General features: G+C 43.7%; 1 protein-coding gene and 1 long non-coding RNA gene across 2 annotated transcripts; both read left to right on the top strand.

Moving 5' to 3' along the window:
• The first annotated feature begins 1,304 nt into the window (after positions 1-1,304).
• Positions 1,305-24,017, top strand: LOC146976720 (NLR family CARD domain-containing protein 3-like). Its single transcript, XM_085796732.1, has 6 exons — positions 1,305-1,329; positions 6,741-8,535; positions 16,223-16,396; positions 16,488-16,661; positions 22,953-22,999; positions 23,152-24,017. Exons 1-6 carry the CDS (start codon positions 1,305-1,307, stop codon positions 23,736-23,738), a joined length of 2,802 nt encoding a protein of 933 aa, XP_085652858.1. The 3' UTR covers positions 23,739-24,017.
• On the top strand, positions 13,139-15,526 carry LOC146976721 (uncharacterized). Its single transcript, XR_015037506.1, has 3 exons — positions 13,139-13,179; positions 14,249-14,421; positions 15,490-15,526. It is a non-coding gene; the product is annotated as an uncharacterized LOC146976721 (long non-coding RNA).

Consider the following 24,017-nt stretch of genomic DNA (forward strand, 5'->3'; position numbering starts at 1 on the left):
ACCCCGGGGGAGGGCACTGTACTATACTATACCACTACTACTACTACTATACTACTACTATACTAGTGCTACAAGCTCCCGCCCCGCTCTGCATCTGGCTCAGAGGTGAAAGGCTTGACAGCTCGGTGTAGCTCGGTGTTGTCTACTGTAGATATTACACTCAGGGCCCATTTGTACCACATACAATCCCACTTACAAAAAACTGAATTATCCCTTTAAGTAGCTTCCATCTGGCTGCAGATACAGCCGAGCTACCTGCAGGATCAAAAGGCTGAGAAACTCCTTTAATCCTTCTTTAATTTTAAAAGGTGATCATGTTGTTGTACTCTTTGCCTGTGATATTGTATGCCTGGATGGCTGTGTGTGTCACTGCTGGCTATAAAACTAATTGCCCCTGAGTGATAACAAAGTTTTCCTTGAACCTTGAACAATCAACGTGTCAACCACAAAGTCCACTCTGTTGTGTCACATGATTTATCAGAAAGGTCTTCCTGTTTTGTTGTTCCACTTCACTTTGCTGTGACAGCAGCTCAGAGACCAGTCGACTGTCACTGACTGAAGGAGAAACTGATGAAGACCCTCACATGTTAAAGTCCTGATGGAAAGTCTGTAAGTTCTGCTGCTTTTCTCTCTTTCTCACTCTTTCTCTCATTTCCTGCTTGCAGTTCCCTGTTTTCTACTTCCTGTCTCTCCTGTTGTGTTCACTGTCATCATGTTAATGTCTCTACTCTTTGACTGTGAAGTGATTATAGACTGATGCTGATGCTTCTCTCTGTGTTTCCTCTACAGGTGAAGGAAGAGCGACTCTGACTGGATGTGGGTCTGAATTCACCTGGTGAGTGTCGTCTTTGTTCTAACACTCAGCTGATTTATCTCCTTTGTTCTGTTTGTTCTCCAGTGGATAAAGGTTCTGTTGTACATGAAGGAAGGTGGTGAATGTTGTGTTTTAAACATTTAGCTATTGAAGGGGAACTATGCAAGATTTGCAAGATTTGCAAGAACAGTTTGATGTCGGAAGGATTTGAACTTTCCTTCCCTCAGCACCATCTGCTGGTTGAAAGCAGAACTTTCCTTCCTTCAGCACCATCTGCTGGTTGAAAGCAGAACTTTCCTTCCCTCAGCACCATCTGCTGGTTGACAGCAGAATGACACTGTGGTGGACAGGTGTGTAAACCTTGTTGTGTAAACCTTGTTGTTGTTGTGACTGAGTGCAGCTCTCCCTGCAGGTGGAGGCTCAGCTATGGATCAGTGTGAGGACAGACAGGAGGGAGCCCCCCCCTCTGAAACCACTGTGTGTGGGGAACATGAGAGCCAGACCAGAGGTCAAAGGTGAGATGAGGATCTCTAACTGTCCAAGACTCAGATCTCTGTTCTGTGGAGCAGCACGGGTGGAGATACTGCTGTTATCTGATATCAGCTTTTTGATGTGACAGGGTTGTGCATTATTGTTTTACTATTATTATTGGTACTAATAACAGTGAATATAACTCATTTAAATCAACAAGCCATTGTTTCAGTCTCACAACAAGATCAGAAGAACAGAGTAGAGAGGCTTTATTGTCATTGTAGAAATATACAGTTAAATTCTCTTTGATGGTAAATATATATAAAAATGTTAAAGCAGTACTAAAGAACCTCCAGTTTTGGTTGAGTTTGGCGGCGCCAGTGGCCCAAAGCGGTAGTGTTTTGCCTGAAGGAAGACTCCATTTCCCATGAGCACCAGCGTGTAGCGCTGTAAACATCCTGATCTCCCGGTGCATGGAAATTAACAGAAGACGTCCAAACTAAGTTTCTGTTACCAGCGGATCATTTCACAGTAAACACACATACACAATCCGACGGAAAGGTGCCGCATTGCCTGCTCCCTCCTCGTCGTGACTCGCGAAAGTGAAAGTGAAACTTAAGTGAGAACAGGGTTCCCACCATGCTCCTCAAAGCTGCTTAGTTCCAGTGAAGGCGATACAGACCATAATGATACAGACCCCCTCAGGCCATGACAGAGGCGAGGCAAGGCAAGGCAATTTTATTTGTATAGCCCGTTTTCACAAACAGTTTGTCTCAAAGGGCTTTACATGGCATCGTAACAACATCCTCTGTCCTTATGGTGCATTCCAGGCAACCCGTAACTCGTATTTTTCCGACCTGTTCCTATGGTTACCCGTTAGAACGTACAGTCAAACTCGTAACTTCCCACCTGTGAACTGGTACTAGATCGATCTACTCCCAGTTCCCAGTTCGTAACTCGTAACTTGCCTGGAACGCTACAAACTCGTAACTGGTGACTTGAAGTCGTGACTTACGGGTTAAACGCACCATAAGACCCTCACATCCACTGAGGAGAAACTCCAAGGAAACCCTTTTAACAGGGAAAACCAGGAGAAAGCTCAGGGTGAGCAACAGAGGAGGGATCATCACCCAGGACAGAGATGTTGTTACAGACAAGAAAACAGTTTATAGTTTATGTCACAGAATGTGCGAAATATGGAAATGTTAGCAGGAGTTGATGAAGGCAGTCTCTGGTGGGGGGGGGGGGGCAGGGAGAGCTGGCCAGCTCGATGGCGATGACAGAGGTGTCATTCAACCTGTTGTAAGTCGATGTACCATCACAAAAGTTATGAAAATATAATATGAAGGTTGCAAAGTTCCTTAGTGTTGGTTTAAGTAGAATAACAAGTGATATTGTGCTCAAAATAATATTGTTGTTAGGAACATAATTGATAAGAGAGTTGGTAATAGAAAAATCTCAATTCCTGTTTTCCTGATTAAAGCCCTGAGATGAACTTCAGGTAGAAGTTAACAGTGCAGAGTGAAGGTCAGTAACTCTGTCTGTGGTTAGAGTACCAAGAGTTCTGCTGATCAAATGTTCAAATGAACCAGTTTCAGCTTTAAGATCATCATACACACTGTCATTTTAGAAATTGTTCTATTTACTCACAGTACATGTTAGAAATAAACCTGTCTGGCCCAGAACTTCATGACTGTTTGAGAGAATACACACTAAGGAGAACTACACTGCCTTGGTCATTTGTGCTGTTCAAAAACGAGATTCAGGTTCATATGGACAAGGAAAATTTGGCCAATATGGTTCATCCATTTTACAAGGACTGTAAACAGCAGCTAAATATAATTACAGACAACTAGCTACAGAACTTTATAGGGTAACATTACATCTCCCTGTTTTCTATTTCTTTTACAATGCAATGAAGTTCTGTAGTGTTCGCAACGGGTTCACACAGGCTCAAAAAGGGAAAACACGAGTTCAGGGGAATCGGCTTGTGGCTCTGCCTCAGCTGTGTGATACCATTATGAGAGGCGACCAGAGATTCAGACTGGTTGGAATCCATCTGACCATCTGTTTGCCTTTTGGGAGCGGTTCATCCAGGGCCGGTCCTAGGCATAGGCGATATAGGCGGTCGCCTAGAGCGCCAACTGCTGGAGGTCAAGGGGGGGAAAAAAATGATGATAATAATGATTTATGTCCGCTGGCGCCCCCTCACTTTGTGTTTTCTGTGTAGAAAAAAAAACCCAAAACAAATGAATAAACAATGACAAACATGTTCCTAAATTGTGTATAGTCACACACACAGCAGATACCTGTCTGCAGCAGGAATGCTCTCAAGCCGTTTTCCTGTTAGAAACGCCGCATTTTTAATTAGATGTGTGGCACAAATGCCGGCGCGTTTGCGCGACCGTCTCGATATGTTTTTTTTTTTTTTTTTTTCATATTTCGGTCATTTACGCAGTAGAAATGCGGTTCAACTACTGTGGGAGACTATTGGGAGACTCTCCTCTTTCAAATACGCACGGCCGCACGCCCTTGACGACCTGTCAATCAAAACAACAACTGTGAAGCTTCGAAACAGCAGAGTCGTTCAGAGGGAGAGAGAGGGAAAGAGAGAGAGAGAAGCAGTGAGGATGACGGTGCTTCAGAGGTTTAAAGTTCTGACTAATTTGATGAGGAAGATTATGAAAAAAGAAGAGAGTTGAGATTTCAGCCTGCTCAGACAGCAGGGCCAGTGGGCCACAGCTCCAGATCAGCTCCAGCTCTGTATTCAGACCTGCTGAGCTCTCAAACTAGTTTTTTTCTTTCTTTTTTACCTCTCAAACAGTACCACAGTGACAACACATATAGGGTACATTATATAGGCTAAATATTGTAAATCTTGTGTGTTTTTTGTCTATTGAGTTGATATTTGGAGAAAATTTCTCATTTAGGGCTGCACACATCTCATGAAGTTTGAAATGCAACGTGAAGTCAATATTTAGCTTCTGTTATCCCACATTTGAGACATTTGGTGAGAATGACAGTTAGGCCTAACATTTATGCTCAAAAAACAATTTCACACATTTTTTTCTACACTTCTCGCCTTATATCATACAGTATATTCCACTGCTTTTGTGAAGCCCTGACTTTCGTATACCCATTTCAAGCACCACAACAGTTTGTTCTCATGATTGTGAAGAGACTGATTTTTTCATGTCTTCACCCAGGATTTACTCAGTGCAATTTTACTGATTGTATGTGCAAGTCGTGTATCTCAGGGTCAGAGGGGACATAGATACACTGCTATGTTATCGTTATGATTATTATGATCATTGTTGGGGGCGGCGCCATAGAGTAATCTCGCCTAGGGCACCAAAATGGCTAGAGCCGGCCCTGGGTTCATCTCTTCTCCTTACCCCTGTAAACTGCAAAAATGGGCACACAAGAAATACAGAAATTTGAAATTAACTCATTGAGTGCCACGCTCCTTTCCAAAGTTTTAGTCAAGTGTACCGGCAATTTAGACCATTTTTGACTTTTTATGTAGAGCCATAGTGTATTCTATATTATTGCCACCAACACATACTGTAGCTCAATTGATAGGTTTATCTTAATGCTTCAAATGACCACAAACCGTTTGTTTCTACGTGCCTCCGTTCCTGAGAAAAGTCAAGCTAAACATGGCTGGGTTTCACCAAAATCCCTGCTTTTTTTCTAGAAAAGGAGATAGAGCGTCTTTTATGAAAGGTGCTCTGTTTGTGTCTGTCGCTCTTCTGACACTCGCATTTCTGGATCAAAGGGCTCGTATAAGATAAATATATACAACAATGGTTGTTCTATTCACAAAACCACCATCGGGGGCGGGGGGGGGGGCGCCACTAAACAACAATAACACAGACGCACCGTGCCGTGTCACAGCCTCTCGCCGCGGAACGTGAGGGTCTGTCGGCCACAGCGGCTCGGGAACACCGGTCCCGCCGGTGGTCGGGGTCCTTCTGTGGTTCGGGTCGGTGGTGCCGGTCTGCTTTGGCCCAGAGACCATCAGATTTTACCGCGGGAGGACTTTGGGGAGGACACGGTGTTGCTCGAGGTGAAGACCGGGCGGGACAGTCGGCTGAGAGCTTCCTGGTTCAGCTCTGAGCTGCTGCAGCCTCGCGGGTGAGAGCAGAGCAGCTGCTGCATCTGCTCTGCATCTGCATGCAGAACTCCGTTTGCAGAAGCCGAGTTATGATAAAAACTTCCAGATCATGAGCTGTCATGTGACTTTGATCGTCATCTATTTCAGTTCTCCTCGTCGTAGAGTCCCCAAATTTACATATAATGTGTATTAAAGTGTCTACTTTCATAATATTAAAAAAAAGCAAAAAACGAAAAATCTCGTTTTTGGCACTCAACGCATGGGAACGAAAAACGAGAAATTACGTGGTTGGCACTCAATGAGTTAATCAATAAACAGTCTTTTAGTTAGTCAGAATTCAGTCATACAGTGTAAACCCAGTTTCAAACTGTTTGTCATTCCTGTTTCAGGGAAAAGATGGAGACACTCCCAGAGATCCTTTTGAAGACTTTGGAGGATTTGGGAGATGATGATTTTGAAAAATTCAAGTGGTACCTGTGGCACAGAGGAGTCCTAGAAAAACTCCCATCAATCCCAAAAAGTCGACTGGAGAAAGCAAACAGGTTATACACAGTGGATCTACTGGTCCAGACCTACTGTATAAACACTGTGAAAGTCACCAAAACAGTCCTGGAGAAGATTAATCAGAATGATCTACTGAGAAATTTCACAGGGCCCATCTCAGAACCCAAACGTAAGTTTGATCAAAAATGTGAAGTTATAAGGACATTGTAGAGTGGTCAATCAAAACCAGGTGGATGAGGACAGTTTCATCATCCAAAGAGCTTCTTTGGTCTTGTCAGCAGAGTGGGGAGTTTCTGTAGTCTGAGTCTTAAATGTTACATGTGGTTGGCTGAAACATAAGGCCAACAGTGAAGTGTCAGTGCTGCAGTTCCTCTCCTGGCAGGTTGTTGAAGCATCTTGGAGAACTTGCCACAGTTCTTCTGTGGACTGAGACTGTGTCAGTGTCTTCTGTCTCTTCATGTCATCAGAGGCAAGGCAAGGCAATTTTATTTGTATAGCCCATTTTTACAGTTTGTCTCAAAGGGCTTTACGTGGCATCACAACAACATCCTCTGTCCTTAGACCCTCACATCCACTGAGGAAAAACTCCATAGAAAACCCTTTTAACAGGGAAAAATTGGAGAAACCTCAGGGTGAGCAACAAAGGAGGGATCATCACCCAGGACGGAACGGAACGGAAACGTGCAATAGATGTTGTTACAGACAAGAAAACAGTTTATAGTTCATGTGGGAAACATGGAAATGAAAACAGAGGTGTTTCCATGATTCATGTTTTCTATGCAATAACTAAAATAATAACTTCTCACTGACGTCATTGGTCCTTTATTCTTACAGAGATTCTCACTGGCTGCCAACATAAATTCAAATCCAACCTGAAGGCGAAGTTCCAGTGGGTGTTTGAGGGCATCGCTAAAGCCGGAAACCCAACCCTTCTGAACCAGATCTACACAGAGCTCTACATCACAGAGGGAGGGGCTGGAGGGGTCAATGATGAACATGAGGTCAGACAGATTGAAACAGCGTCCAGGAAACCAGACAGACCAGAAACAACCATCAGACAAGAAGACATCTTTAAAGCCCCACCTGGAAGAGACCGACCAATCAGAAGAGTGATGACAAAGGGAGTGGCTGGCATTGGGAAAACAGTCTTAACACAGAAGTTCACTCTGGACTGGGCTGAAGACAAAGACAACCAGGACATACACTTCACATTTCCCTTCACCTTCAGACAGCTGAATGTGCTGAAAGAGAAAAAGTTCAGCTTGGTGGAACTTGTTCATCACTTCTTCTCTGAAACCAAAGCAGCAGGAATCTGCAGGTTTGATCAGTTCCAGGTCGTCTTCATCTTTGACGGTCTGGACGAGTGTCGACTTCCTCTGGACTTCCACAACACTGAGATCCTGACTGATGTAACAGAGTCCACCTCAGTCAACGTGCTGCTGACCAACCTCATCAGGGGGAACCTGCTTCCCTCTGCTCGCCTCTGGATAACCACACGGCCTGCAGCAGCCAATCAGATCCCTCCTCAGTGTGTTGACATGGTGACAGAGGTCAGAGGGTTCACTGACCCACAGAAGGAGGAGTACTTCAGGAAGAGGATCAGAGATGAGGAGCAGGCCAGAGAGATCATCTCCTACATCAAGACCTCACGAAGCCTCCACATCATGTGCCACATCCCAGTCTTCTGCTGGATCACTGCTACAGTTCTGGAGGAGCTGTTGAAGGCCAGAGAGGGAGGAGAGCTGCCCAAGACCCTGACTGAGATGTACATCCACTTCCTGGTGGTTCATCTGAAACTGAAGAAGGTCAAGTATGATGGAGGAGCTGAGACAGATCCACACTGGAGTCCAGAGAGCAGGAAGATGATTGAGACTCTGGGAAAACTGGCTTTTGAGCAGCTGCAGAAAGGAAACCTGATCTTCTATGAATCAGACCTGACAGAGTGTGGCATCGATATCAGAGCAGCCTCTGTGTACTCAGGAGTGTTCACACAGATCTTTAAAGAGGAGAGAGGCCTGTACCAGGACCAGGTGTTCTGCTTCGTCCATCTGAGTGTTCAGGAGTTTCTGGCTGCTCTTCATGTCCATCTGACCTTCATCAACTCTGGACTCAACCTGATGTCACAACAACAAACAACATCCTGGTGGTCTCAAGTGTTTGGAGACAAATCAGCATCTTTCTACCAGAGCGCTGTGGACGAGGCCTTACAGAGTCCAAATGGACACCTGGACTTGTTCCTCCGCTTCCTCCTGGGTCTTTCACTGGAGACCAATCAGAATCTCCTACGAGGTCTGATGACACAGACAGGAAGTGACTCACGGTCCAATCAGAAAACAGTCCAGTACATCAAGAAGAAGATTGAAGAGACTCCCTCTGCAGAGAAAAGCATCAACCTGTTCCACTGTCTGAATGAACTGAATGATCGTTCTCTAGTGGAGGAGATCCAACAGTCCCTGAGATCAGGACGTCTCTCCACAGATGATCTGTCTCCTGCTCAGTGGTCGGCTCTGGTCTTCATCTTACTGTCATCAGGAGAAGATCTGGACGAGTTTGACCTGAAGAAATACTCTGCTTCAGAGGAGGCTCTTCTGAGGCTGCTGCCAGTGGTCAAAGCCTCCAACAAAGTTCTGTAAGTGTAGAGATTTTTAGATTTTACATTATACAGTCCCTCCAGGATTTTGCGGGCTTTTTTTGTGATTGTTGCGGCCTAAAATGCCTGATTTTGCGGCCACATTTAAAAAAAATTGCAGTGCATGTTGCGATGTTTTAAGCGCTTTTGTTGCGATTAAATTGCGGGAGACAGCGAAAGTTGCAAAAGAAAGTTGCAGTTTTGTTCTGAATAATTAAAAATCAAAGGAAAATTGAAAATTTTGAAATGTCACAAAATAATGTGAGGTCCTGTTATACCAGCAATTTTCCACTTGTTAAGAAAGGCACAGGGAAATTATATAGAGTTGAAAGTTGTTTTACTTTTAACTCTTTCACTGCCAAAGACGAGTTATCTCGTCTTAGCGAATCCAAGCGTAGTTTGCCAAAGACGAGATAACTCGTCTTAGCGTTTTTTTAATGGCAACGCCATGTTGAATGTCTTGCCCTACTCCTCTGTGAAGATCAGACTTGTATCATCAAAATAAAGTTCAGAAAAACACATTTGGATTGTGAGATATAAAAAATATAGCGTGTTTTTCCCCCCTCACAGAGCGGAGCGGGTGTCTGACTGCAGCGGCGCCGCTCCGTGACACTCTGGCCGCCGGTGAGAGCTTAGAGGGCGGCGGCGGGGCTCATGGCGGCTCGGCAGCAGAGGTGTATAAAGTACTAGAAAAAAATAACTAAGTAAAAGTAGAATTACCATAACAAAAAACGACTTTGGTAAAAGTAAAAGTCACGCATAAGAAAATTACTTGAGTAAAAGTCTTAAAGTAGCTCACATTAAATGTACTTAAGTATCAAAAGTATCTTGTGAAAAAATATACTCAAGTATCAAAAGTACAAGTACAAGTACAAAGTATTTAGCATAAAAAGAAGCAAAACAACCACTTGTTTTACTTGTGTGTTGTTTTATTTCACTTTCAGGTGAATAGATGTGGAATGATAAAACCAAAAAACACCTGAGCAAACATGTAGAGTGTGTGAATCAAGTGTCTTGTAACTGCCTGAGAACATAACTATAAAGCAAGCGTCTGTCTGTGTACCGTATATGATCATTAGTGGCCCGGGCGTTTAATATGCTCAATCACCTTGCAGCCCAGGCGTTTATAAGAACCAGGCCGGTATTTGCAACAGGCACGCATGCAGTGGTGCGCGGTAAAAACGAAACTTATCAATCGGCGCATGAGAGTGATCGATCCTGTTACGCATAGAGGATCTTTGGAGCCGTCTGCGGCCACAGCTCTCCTCCTCCTCCTCCTCCTCCTCCTCCGCAGCAGCAGCAGGTCGTGGTGAGACTGTGTGAATGCTTCAATCGCAGATTCAAATACTAGCCTAGTAATCGCTCGGGCATTTAATTGAACAGGCTTTTACTGAATGAGGTCGGACCCCCGACGGCTTTTAGAGCACATGCGCATATTTGCACGCAGGCGATTATTTGGTCATATAGCCTACAGGTAATTATATTTCTATTTTAATTTGTAACGAGTAACGAGGTGGCGAACGTAAATGTAACGGAGTAAAAGTATATTTTTTAACTTTTAAATGTAGTGAAGTAAAAGTAAAAGTCCTGATTAAAAAAACAACTCCAGTAAAGTACAAATCCTCAAAAAAACGACTTAAGTAGTGTAACGAAGTACATCTACTTCGTTACTATACACCTCTGCTCGGCAGCTCGTCGAAGCTCCGTGCAGCTCCGTGATACAAAGCACAAACGTTAGTAACAACAACCCCGTTGATCGCTCGTCGTTAGTCGTCAAGAGCGTTTGGAAAGTCGCCAGATTTTGCGAGAAATCACTCGGATAGCAGCTTGAAAATCCCGCGATCTAGTGTGGATGAGGAGCGGACGGCGCCGGCGAACTGGTGAGAGCTAAAGATGGTGGGAGTGTCTGTTGTGAGCTACAGAGACTGTCTGTGGCTGAGTTCAGGGGGCACGTCAGCCAGAGCTGTAGGCTGTGTGTAGATGTGTGTGTGTAGATGTGTGTGTGAGAGACAGAGACAGTGAGTGAGACCGCTGCCTGCTGACCAGAGGAAGCTGGATCTGATCTAAAGTGCGTGTTTCGGCTACAATAACCTGTTGAACTGATCCGCGCACGCGCGCACACACACACACACACAGACAGACACACATGCACACACACGCACACGTACATACACACGCACACGTCACGTACGCACACACGTCACGTACGCGCACAGTTGTTGTTTACAAGAGAACAACTGTACAGATGCTGAGGCGTCACTAAAGCAAAATATAAAGGAGCCAATTGTACTGGTTCACCTGAATATGACAGCCGACACAAAAACCTCTTTTTCTCAAGATTTTGGTGACAAAATGGCATTTTGGGCTAAAGTAACCTATATTCAACCGCCAATTTCACAAGACTGGAACAAGATAGAAACAAACAGGTTATTTTGCTGGAAAGTAGAGACCCTCATCTTTCCTTTGATGGGTTGAATGTGTATGTAGTAACAGTACATAATATATGGTGGGTCTACGGAAATCAGTCAAAAAGCTGGAAAATGCCTGGCAAGCTGGAGGAAGCTGCTGTGAGAATGGCTGGCAGTCAAAGAGTTAATTAAAATGTCTGTTTAAAAATCGTGGTAAAAGAATTGTTTTAAAATGCCATTAAAACAGTCCAGTCTTTGAATAAAAAGGGGAGGGTGGCTACTCAAGTCCAGGGCCAGGGCCTTAGGATGGGGGAAGGGGCATCTGGCCGCCGGCTGCTACGCTCCGGCCCTGCAGTGGCGCACTCACTGGATTTCCCCTCGGCGAGTGCTGCGGGGTTGACACAGCCTCGGGTGGTCAACCAGGACAACTCACACACTCAACACGTTCAACTCATCTTGTGTTCCTTTACTTATCACTTTGTGCACGTTGTATCAAGTTTCTTGCCGTCAGCCCAGCCACACTGTTCCTCCGTGAACTCAATTTCAACCACCGCTCCGTCCAGACTCGCACTCTCTGCTGTGTAACTCGCGGAAAGCACCGACAATTGGTCCAATTTGCCGAAAAGTTGCGGTGATTGTACAAAATTGCAAGATCGCAAAAATTTGCGGGGATTGGCTGAATTTGCGTTAATTGTTGCGATCGCAACATCGCGAATTCCTGGAGGGACTGATTATATAAAAACCCTTCTGTCTTTTCAACAGGACAGATATTAAATTCCTTTCTTCTTTAATTCCTCATGATCATCTCTTCAGACTGAGCGGCTGTAACCTCTCAGAGAGAAGCTGTGAAGCTCTGTCCTCAGTCCTCAGCTCCCAGTCCTCTAGTCTGAGACACCTGGACCTGAGTAACAACAACCTGCAGGACTCAGGAGTGAAGCTGCTGTCTGGTGGACTGGAGAGTCCACACTGTAAACTGGAGACTCTGGACCTGGGTAACAACAACCTGCAGGACTCAGGAGTGAAGCTGCTGTCTGGTGGACTGGAGAGTCCACACTGTAGACTGGAGACTCTCAGGTGAGGATCCATCCAGCTGTTTATCTGATGCCACTTGAACACAGCAGCAGGTGTTGACAGAGGGTTCCTGTGTGTTGTTGTGTGTGTTCAGTCTGTCAGGATGTCTGGTCACAGAGGAAGGCTGTGCTTCATTGGACATGTTCATGTTTTTAGTGAACGTTGAACTGAATGAATCAGTTTATAAATGATGAACCTGAGCAGCGTTCACTGTCACCAGAGTGAACACTGCTCAGGTTTTATGACAGTTTTACCTGGTTTTTCACTTTCAGCAGAATATGACTCATTGTTAAAGTGGTAAATTATTTTCTCAGTCTCAACTTTGTTTTTGTTTTTTAGTTCATTAATTCATATAGTTTAGTAGTGGCAGTGATTAGAGGCTGGTGATGGAGGTAGAAGGAGGTTCTACTTAAAAACAACAGCTGATTATTTATTTAAAGGGCCCATATTATGCAAAATCCACTTTCTACTGGTTTTGTAGGTCCTATGTGTTCCCGTGGCCTTTCTATGACGTCTGGAGGTGAAAAAAGTCTGTTCACTCCCTAAATTGATTGCTACACTTTTTTGAGATAGTGTCTCCAAACGGGGGAATTGGAAGTGCTGTGCAGCTTGACGTCACAAAGCACCGAACTCACGTGATTCCACGTCCCGGTACTTCCTTATCCTGTCCGTCATTTGACATAAAGCGGTGCGGGAGGAGCGGTCGGTACCGCGGTCGCAAGATGATTGTTTTGAATCATTGACTGAAAAACAGCCGTCCGTCATTACAAATGAAATCGCGGACCGGAGAATATTGGAATGGTACCATCACAGTCACAGTTTATAATCAAATCTATCTATAAATCTATTTATACAAACTAGAACATGTTGAGTAAGAAACACAGTAAACTCTCAGGTTTGCGTTGAAATGTTGTGTATTTATGATTCTAACCTGTTATTTCCTTCATATTGAGTATGTGAGTGTTTTTCCTTGAATTCCTCTTCAGACTGAGCAGCTGTAACCTCTCAGAGAGAAGCTGTGAAGCTCTGTCCTCAGTCCTCAGCTCCCAGTCCTCTAGTCTGAGACACTTGGACCTGGGTAACAACAACCTGCAGGACTCAGGAGTGAAGCTGCTGTCTGGTGGACTGGAGAGTCCACACTGTAAACTGGAGACTCTGGACCTGAGTAACAACAACCTGCAGGACTCAGGAGTGAAGCTGCTGTCTGGTGGACTGGAGAGTCCACACTGTAGACTGGAGACTCTCAGGTGAGGATCCATCCAGCTGTTTATCTGATGCCACTTGAAACACAGCAACAGGTGTTGACAGAGGGTTCCTGTGTGTTGTGTGTGTTCAGTTTGTCAGGATGTCTGGTCACAGAGGAAGGCTGTGCTTCATTGGACATGTTCATGTTTTTAGTGAACGTTGAACTGAATGAATCAGTTTATAAATGATGAACCTGAGCAGCGTTCACTGTCACCAGAGTGAACACTGCTCAGGTTTTATGACAGTTTTACCTGGTTTTTCACTTTCAGCAGAATATGACTCATTGTTAAAGTGGTAAATTATTTTCTCAGTCTCAACTTTGTTTTTGTTTTTTAGTTCATTAATTCATATAGTTTAGTAGTGGCAGTGATTAGAGGCTGGTGATGGAGGTAGAAGGAGGTTCTACTTAAAAACAACAGCTGATTATTTATTTAAAGGGCCCATATTATGCAAAATCCACTTTCTACCGGTTTTGTAGGTCCTATGTGTTCCCGTGGCCTTTCTATGACGTCTGGAGGTGAAAAAAGTCTGTTCACTCCCTAAATTGATTGCTACACTTTTTTGAGATAGTGTCTCCAAACGGGGGAATTGGAAGTGCTGTGCAGCTTGACGTCACAAAGCACCGAACTCACGTGATTCCACGTCCCGGTACTTCCTTATCCTGTCCGTCATTTGACATAAAGCGGTGCGGGAGGAGCGGTCGGTACCGCGGTCGCAAGATGATTGTTTTGAATCATTGACTGAAAAACAGCCGTCCGTCATTACAAATGAAATCGCGGACCGGAGAATATTGGAATGGTACCATCACAGTCACAGTTTATAATCAAATCTATCTATAAATCTATTTATACAAACTAGAACATGTTGAGTAAGAAACACAGTAAACTCTCAGGTTTGCGTTGAAATGTTGTGTATTTATGATTCTAACCTGTTATTTCCTTCATATTGAGTATGTGAGTGTTTTTCCTTGAATTCCTCTTCAGACTGAGCAGCTGTAACCTCTCAGAGAGAAGCTGTGAAGCTCTGTCCTCAGTCCTCAGCTCCCAGTCCTCTAGTCTGAGACACTTGGACCTGGGTAACAACAACCTGCAGGACTCAGGAGTGAAGCTGCTGTCTGGTGGACTGGAGAGTCCACACTGTAAACTGGAGACTCTGGACCTGAGTAACAACAACCTGCAGGACTCAGGAGTGAAGCTGCTGTCTGGTGGACTGGAGAGTCCACACTGTAGACTGGAGACTCTCAGGTGAGGATCCATCCAGCTGTTTATCTGATGCCACTTGAACACAGCAACAGGTGTTGACAGAGGGTTCCTGTGTGTTGTGTGTGTTCAGTTTGTCAGGATGTCTGGTCACAGAGGAAGGCTGTGCTTCATTGGACATGTTCATGTTTTTAGTGAACGTTGAACTGAATGAATCAGTTTATAAATGATGAACCTGAGCAGCGTTCACTGTCACCAGAGTGAACACTGCTCAGGTTTTATGACAGTTTTACCTGGTTTTTCACTTTCAGCAGAATATGACTCATTGTTAAAGTGGTAAATTATTTTCTCAGTCTCAACTTTGTTTTTGTTTTTTAGTTCATTAATTCATATAGTTTAGTAGTGGCAGTGATTAGAGGCTGGTGATGGAGGTAGAAGGAGGTTCTACTTAAAAACAACAGCTGATTATTTATTTAAAGGGCCCATATTATGCAAAATCCACTTTCTACTGGTTTTGTAGGTCCTATGTGTTCCCGTGGCCTTTCTATGACGTCTGGAGGTGAAAAAAGTCTGTTCACTCCCTAAATTGATTGCTACACTTTTTTGAGATAGTGTCTCCAAACGGGGGAATTGGAAGTGCTGTGCAGCTTGACGTCACAAAGCACCGAACTCAAGTGATTCCACGTCCCGGTACTTCCTTATCCTATCCGTCATTTGACATAAAGCGGTGCGGGATTAGCGGTCGGTACCGCGGTCGCAAGATGATTGTTTTGAATCATTGACTGAAAAACAGCCGTCCGTCATTACAAATGAAATCGCGGACCGGAGAATATTGGAATGGTACCATCACAGTCACAGTTTATAATCAAATCTATCTATAAATCTATTTATACAAACTAGAACATGTTGAGTAAGAAACACTGTAAACTCTCAGGTTTGCGTTGAAATGTTGTGTATTTATGATTGTAACCTGTTATTTCCTTCATATTGAGTATGTGAGTGTTTTTCCTTGAATTCCTCTTCAGACTGAGCAGCTGTAACCTCTCAGAGAGAAGCTGTGAAGCTCTGTCCTCAGTCCTCAGCTCCCAGTCCTCTAGTCTGAGACACCTGGACCTGGGTAACAACAACCTGCAGGACTCGGGAGTGAAGCTGCTGTCTGGTGGACTGGAGAGTCCACACTGTAGACTGGAGACTCTCAGGTGAGCATCCATCCAGCTGTTTATCTGATACACCTGGTTCTTCACTTTCACAACACAAACGCTAAACTGCATTTGGTGGTGGTGGCTCACTGAACATCTGAAGTGGTGTGAACATTAAAACACTGATTTCAGGAATCTGTTTCAATATTTTATTGTTTGGAGAAAACAATATAGATGATGGTTGGTGTAGGTGTTAATGTCCAATTTCCTCTGAGGATGGTTGGTGTAGGTTTTAATGTTTCATGTGTATTGCAGTCTTGTATATGCTGTATTTTCTTGTGTTATATGTATCCAGGCTCCCGCAATAAGCTTTTGGTAGCTTCAATGGGAGACCTGATTCATACAAAATATGTGTTGTATGTGTGTGTGTGTGTGTGTGTGTGTGTATGAATAAACCAAACCAAACATAAGGTAGTGGATGATTTGTTCTGTACAATGAAATAATAAAGGAACATTACACATTACAGACTCTTTGTGAGTGTTGAAATGTTGTGTATTTATGATTCTAACCTGTTATTTCCTTCATATTGAGTATGTGAGTGTTTCTCCTTGAATTCCTCTTCAGACTGAGCAGCTGTAACCTCTCAGAGAGAAGCTGTGAAGCTCTGTCCTCAGTCCTCAGCTCCCAGTCCTCTAGTCTGAGACACCTGGACCTGAGTAACAACAACCTGCAGGACTCAGGAGTGAAGCTGCTGTCTGGTGGACTGGAGAGTCCACACTGTAGACTGGAGACTCTCAGGTGAGGATCCATCCAGCTGTTTATCTGATGCCACTTGAACACAGCAGCAGGTGTTGACAGAGGGTTCCTGTGTGTTGTTGTGTGTGTTCAGTCTGTCAGGATGTCTGGTCACAGAGGAAGGCTGTGCTTCTCTGGCCTCAGCTCTGAGCTCCAACCCCTCCCATCTGAGAGAGCTGGACCTGAGCTACAACCATCCAGGAGCCTCAGGAGTGAAGCTGCTGTCTGCTGGACTGGAGGATCCAGACTGGAGACTGGACTCTCTCAGGTATGGAGAGGCTGCTGCAGCCACACACACTGTCTGATAGAGGAGGAGGAGCTAAGTAAGTAAGTAAGTACTTTATTTGTATAGCACTCTTCTCAGTACGAATACACAGAGTGCTTCACATCGTAGATAAAACCATCATACAGTACATAACAATACGCAATAAAATATAGAAAGGACTGTGCATATTACATAGTAACAGCACAGATAACAACATAGGAGAACATCAAGTGGCACTTGATCGACCCGAGGGGGTCGAGGCAAAAACTATGTTAAATGAGAGGTGAGTCACATCCCACAGCATCTAACACCCAAAAGCCCTTTTAAACAAAAAAGTCTTCAGTTGACCCTTGAAACAGTCTGCCGACTGGGCAAATCTTATCTCCAGTGGGAGCACGTTCCACATCTTCGGGGCCACTGCCCCAAAGGACCGGTCCCCTTTCGTTTTCAGACGGGTCCGAGGGACTGACAGGAGGCCCTGGTCTGCTGATCTGAGGGAACGACTGGGGGTGTGGTGGTGAATGAGGTCACAGATGTAGCTGGGGGCTTGGCCATGGAAAGCTTTGTATGTGAGCAGTAAAACTTTAAATTGAATTCTGAAGGATATTGGCAGTGATGGCAAGTAGCGAAGTACAAATACTTTGTTACTGTACTTAAGTAGAATTGTCAGGTACTTTGTACTTTTAGAAGTATTTATTTTTCTGACAACTTTTTACATTTACTCAGTAAATTTTTTATGCAAATATCGATACTTTCTACTCCTTACATTTCCCCAAAAGGCTCGTTACTTTTTTTTACATACAGTATCAGGGTTTCCACGGCAAAATGAAATAAAATTACAGCTCGACTTGAGCTGAGTCTTCATAGTTTCTCCTCAGCGGGGTCGGGTGTCAATCCACTGAGTGTGTGTGTGTGTGGGGGGGGGGGGGCAGGTAAACTTTTTATTTTTTTTATAGACTGTAAACTGTTTCTTCAAACAATAACATTGATGAAATGGATTAAAGATAAATTATCGTTTGGTTATTTGCTTTGCAGTTAATCGTGCAATAGAAATACTTTTTACTTTTAATAATACTTTTGAGTACATTTCAGAGCCTGTACTTTTTACTTTTACCTGAGTAGATATTTTGATCAGTACTTTCACTTTTACTTAAGTCGTTTTTTACACAGGTACTTTTACTTCTACTCAAGTTAAGAATCTGGGTACTTTTGCCATCTCTGGATATTGGTAACCAGTGCAACGAGGCGAGTATGGGAGTGATGTGACAGGACTTTTTTGACCGGGTGAGAAGTCTGGCTGCTGCGTTTTGAATGAGTTGAAGGCGGTCGATGGATGACTGATTAAGGCATGTGAATAGTGAATTACAATAGTCCAGTCTAGATGAGATGAAAGCATGAATTGCCATTTCTAATTCTGAGTGAGAGACTATGGAGCGGAGTTTGGAGATGTTTCTCAGATGGAAAAAGCAGTTTCTGGATAGTGATTTTACATGTTTGTCTAGGTGCATGGATTGGTCGAATTGTACCCCGAGGTTCCTGATGTCTGTATGGATGTGGTTTTTGAGGGGACCCAGATGTTCTTGTACCTCGGCTGTAACACTGTCAGATGCGATGATTAGGACCTCTGTTTTTGTGGTGTTTAACTGCAGGAGGTTTTTGGCCAACCAGCCCTCAATAGCTGCCAGGCAATCACTGAGGAGCTGGAACATTTTCTATGGCCCCGTTCACACCTGGTCACACCTGGTATTAACAACTGTCTCAGGTGATCCATGCATTGATGACATCAGATCCCATCACTCAGACCATATCCAGAGGTGCTGTAGGCCACAGTGAAGCTCCGCCCACTCCACTGACGTCCTCTGTCTCAGTCTGACTCGTCCCAACACAGTTTATACTGAAGCCAAAATCTCAGAGTGTTTCAAACATGAGCTGTGCAGCTTTCATCAGTCACAGTGATGAACTACTGGGATCAGGAGTTTCTCCTCATGATGACTTCAGTGTCTCATCATGACTCACTGTGTCATATTCAGGAGAAGAGATGTCAGTGATGAAAGCAGCTGTTGGCAGCTGTGCTCTGAGTCTCTCCAGATGTTTGGATCAGACTTTATTTCAGAGTGTATCAGGAAACATTTCAGCTGCAGCTGGTTGAACTGCTCCTGAACCAACAGAGTGTTTGACCTGAACAGTCCCAGAGACTGTAGACACCTGTTGAGTGTGGACACACTAATAACAACACAGCAACAAGAATCAAAGCATGTCCACTGCTCAGAGACATTCGTCTCCCAGCGTCTCCAACCAAGGAGGAAATAAGAGACAGAAACCAGACGGCACCATCAGGTCTCTGTCTGGTCAGATATTGATGATCAATAATCAGCTCAGTCTCTCTGAGATCCTGGTCTTGTCCTGATGAGATGTGTTGTTGTGTTGAGGAGACAGTCAATCACAGTGTGACATCCAGATGTCCTCACTGTCCAGAGGCCTGGAGCTGTCAATCAGAAGAAAGTGAATGTAGTGAACAGTGTAATAATCAGTGTTTGTGGCTGAATGTGTGTGTGATCATGTGTGTGTGCTGCTCCAACACGTCTGACTCCAGATCAGATGAAGCCACAAAGTGGCTCCTTAAAGCAGGAGTAAGTATCTATTTGTGTTAATATAAGTCTTAAATAGTTATATCTTCCGACAGCAATCACTTACATAGAGTGTTTGGACCGAAACACGGGTCTGTCAGTCACTCTGCTCTGCTCTGAGCCGAGGAGAAAACTTTTCTCGTATCCTACAACCTTTATCCAATGAGGAGAGAGAACGGCATGAAGGGCTGTGTGTGCAGCCAAGGGATGCGCGTGAATGTGGTGACGTAGGGACGAGGACTGTTATGGTGCGTTCAAGGCAGCCCGTAACTCGTGTTTTTCCGACCTGTGAAGTCGTACCAGTTCGATCTGGTACGACTTCACGGGTCAGAAGTTACGAGTGGCCGTTATAGTGACTTTCACAGGTAAAACAGGTCGGAGAAACACGAGTGGGTTGCCTGGAACACTACAAAGTCGTAAGTTGTGACTTGAAGCTATAATTTAAGGTTTCAAAAGCCTGCCTGGAACGCAGCATTAGCCAAAACCACCGGATTGCTTACTTCTGCTTTAATGAAAGTCTCCAGCAGCTGGAGCTTCACTTCCTGTCTGAGTCCATGTGCTCTGAGCTGAGCCTGGTTCTCTCTGCTCTACAGTTTCTCTGCTTCCTCTGGACTCTGACTTCAAGTCCAGTCAAAATGTGTGGACAGGTTTGATGGAGCTCAGGACTGGTCCTGAGGACGGCTGCTTTATTCCACATGATGTGACTGATCACAGTGAGTCAGTGTGTTGCAGCTGATCTGTGTGAAGAGCAGAGAAGAACAGAGTCATTGATGATGAGATCCTGATCCGTCCTGTCACTGTGATCAGATGGTTTCTATTAGAGCTCCTTCATCCACTCACTGCTGCTGTGGCTCCTGTGGAAACCTGCTCACAGCCTCATTCTTCAGCTTCCTGTGGAGTTTTCTTCACACAAACCCAAGTGGTAACGCTTCCTTTTACAGTACGGTAATTACCAGGTAAAGATGTATTTACTAGGTAATAACCAGGTAATTAAAATGCAATTACATTGTAATTACCAAGTACTTACTAGGTAATTACAAGGTAATTACCCAATATTTACATATATTTTTCCTGACTACTACCAGGTATTTACCCAATAATTTCCTGGTAGATACACAGTAATTGTATATTGTAGATTTTAAACCCGGTAGTTAAAAAATATTTACCTGATATTTATCTGGTAAATACCAACAAGTTACCTGGTATTTACCCAATAATTACCAGGTAGATATCCTGCAATTGCATATTGTAGACTATAAACCCACTGAATGTGTCTATACGTGACTTTGTTAGGGTGATAATAACTTAGATATTTATCTGGTAATTACCAGGTATTTACTCAAAAGATCGCTACCTTACCTGGTAACTACCACTTATTTACGTGGTAGTTACCTGATATTTACCTGGTAAATATCAACTAGTTACCTAGAATTCACTAGAAATATACGGAAAACTACCAGGTATTTATCCAGGAATTATAGATTATGTATTACCAGTCAACCTGTGTAGTGACAGTGAGGGTATAACTTGCAACTATTTACCAAGTAATTACTTTCTAATTACCCAGTAGTTACAATTTACATTATCAGGTAAAACCTTATGAATTACCCTGTAAGGAAGGTGGAACTGTACTGTAAAAGGAAGCGTGGTTTGTTTCAATGATATTACCATGTACTTTCCTGGTAACTGAAGATTATAATCCTCTGCCCCCCATCAGGGTGTGTAATTTTGAACATGGTACCTGGTAAAAAACTCCCATATCTACCTGATAATTAACAGGTAAATATCAGAGTTTTACAGAGTAGTTACCATGTAAGAAAAGTGGAATTGTACTGTAAAAGGAAGCGTGGTTTGTTTGAATGATATTACCATGTACTTTCCTGGTAACTGTAGATTATAATCCTGTGTAGTTTTGAACATGGTACCTGGCAAAACCTCCCATATCTCCCTGATAATTATCAGGTAAATATCAGGGTGATATCGGAGTTTTACAGAGAAGTTACCATGTAAGAAAGGTGGAATTGTACTGTAAAAGGAAGCATGTTTACAATACTGCAGTAAATGTCATGGCTTGTTATTAAGGCAGCCTAATGTCATATTATGATATTATGACATCCCTAGCAAAGCACAGAGAGTAGAACAGTAGTTGAATGACAGTTAATCTACAGTCAAATTGAACGTGGGTGAAGAAATAGAGCATTTTCTAAACACATGTTCTCCTCTTCTTCTTCTTTCCTGGTGCATTGTGGGATATCTGGGCTGGTCAGCTCCACCTGTTGTGTCTTCATCTTCTTTGCTGTGACGTGTGTTTGTGCAGCTTGAGAGTCAGAGAGTGAAAGTGTGTGTCTCACACTGCAGTGACATCACATGGAGAAAAGACATGATGAAGTGTTTCCTCCTGGTCTCCTCCTGCTCTGTATCATCACTAGATAAAGACTCCAGCTCCTTCTTCTCTGTGCTCAGTGTTCATCCAGACATACCAGCCTCCATGTGAACACAGTGATAAAACAGTGTGTGTGTGAGAGCCATGTCATGTCCATGTGTGCATGTGTAGCAGTTGTGAAATGGTTGCTTATAGGCTGAAGGATGACAACACCATGGATCTGAGTTGGTTCATTTATTCTGCAAAGGCAGCACAGGGGCAGAGTCAGGAAACACACAGCTGCAGGTAGAAACAGTCTGCCTCCACAACAAGAGCAGCCAGAGTTTGTTCCTCTTTTGCTGCTCTTTACTGTATTGTATGTCACAATAAAAAAATAAAAAAATAAAAAAATAGTAATTTTAGAGAAAAGATACTCTCCTGAATAGAAACTAAAATAATCACATGAAATTAATATGTCTATAACCCACTTGTAAATAATAATCATTAGAAAAACAGAATAAAAATCACCATGAAATGATCAAATAAAAATATTCCATACTTTTCCTCCACACAAGGACAATAATAAAAAGTGAAATAATGTGTGCTCTAGTGACGTTTTTACAGCTCTGACCAGACTCAACTCTCATATATTTACCACAAACACATCTCAGAAATCACATTTCAAAGCATTTTTCAGACAAAAGGCACCTGCAAAGGCAGCACAGGGGCAGAGTCAGGAAACACACAGCTGCAGGTAGAAACAGTCTGCCTCCTACGACAGGCCACAAAACACACACACGGCAGACGTCACGTTAAACCCAAACTACAGCCGCTTTTTCACCGTAAAACACAATTAAAAACACGGCAACACATTAATAAAAGCTGTCGTTACTTTAGCGCACAGTTTCAACCGCATTACATGACAGTTTAAGTGCATATTTTACAGAGCAACGTGAGAGCTTCACAACACGTCTTACCACAACAAGAGCAGCCAGAGTTTTGCCGGGAGTTTGGTCCGACGTCGCCCACGTCCCCCTTAGTGTGTTACCCCAATATCGCTCCCCCTTGCTACAGGTGAAGATGGAACTTAGAAATAGAAGTGATATAAAACAAAGCAGGAAATTCTAACTTGTTTTAGATAGTGTTAGCATCGAGCAGGTTTTGAGAATGTTCACCATAATGAATGATAAAAATAAAGAAATAATGAGTATAATGAATGATCAGATGAATAAAACAAAGTAAAGATTGACCCAGCTACACATGCTGACAGAGAAGGTGCTGCTCTGACCCCCCTCCTCCTTTCAGGGTGGAGCCTGCTGGAGTCCCATGGTTGACACCAGGTCTGAGGAAGTGTAAGTCTGTTTTTACTTTGATTCATGGAAACAAAGCAGCACATTCAACCATCTTCACACTGTCACATCACTGACCTCATGAGTCTTCATCAAACTGTCAATAACTGATCACATGATCAATAACTGCAGCTGTGTCTTGTTCTCTCCATCAGATTCCTGTCCACTCACAATCGACACAAACACAGTGAACACAAAGATCAAACTGTCTGACAACAACAGGAAGGCAACATGTGTGATGGAGGATCAGTCATATCCTGATCATCCAGACAGATTTGACTACTGGCCTCAGCTGCTGTGTTCAACTGGTCTGACTGGTCGCTGCTACTGGGAGGTCGAGTGGAGAGGATACGTTTTTATATCAGTGAGTTACAGAGGAATCAGCAGGAAAGGAGCCAGTGACTGTAGGTTTGGATGGAACAATCAGTCCTGGAGTCTGTTCTGCTATGATGGTGGTTACTACGTCATGCACAATGACAGATCAACACCTACCACCTCCTCCTCCTCCTCCTCCTCCTCCTCCACCTCCTCCTCCTCCTCCTCCTCCTCCTCCTCCTCCTCCTCTGTCTCTAACAGAGTAGCAGTGTATGTGGACTGTCCTGCTGGCTCTCTGTCCTTCTACAGAGTCTCCTCTGACTCACTGATCCACCTCTACACCTTCAACACCACCTTCACTCAACCTCTCTATCCTGGGTTTGGATTCTTCTGGTCCAGTCCTGGTTCCTGGTTGAGTCTGTGTTGAGTGCATCAGAGTCTCCTCCTGTCACAGAAACCTTCTCACTGTTGAACAGACAGTTCAGTCTCTACATGTCTGTCTCTGTCTCTGTCTCTCACTCACGTTTTCACATTCATGGATTAAACCAGTTGATGTTTTAAACTCTTCTCAGTGATTCTTGTAAACTTCTTCTTGTTTTTCGGGTCCCAATGATTTTTCTGTTGCCATGACGCTGAGTTCATTATTAAACTGTATTCATCTCTGTCCTGTAAACAATCTGATGTGAAATAAACAAAAACATGATGT

The sequence above is a fragment of the Trachurus japonicus genome, chromosome 13, assembly GCF_045865225.1.
Source record: "Trachurus japonicus isolate A0001 chromosome 13, Traja_1.0".
Classification (NCBI taxonomy): domain Eukaryota; kingdom Metazoa; phylum Chordata; class Actinopteri; order Carangiformes; family Carangidae; genus Trachurus; species Trachurus japonicus.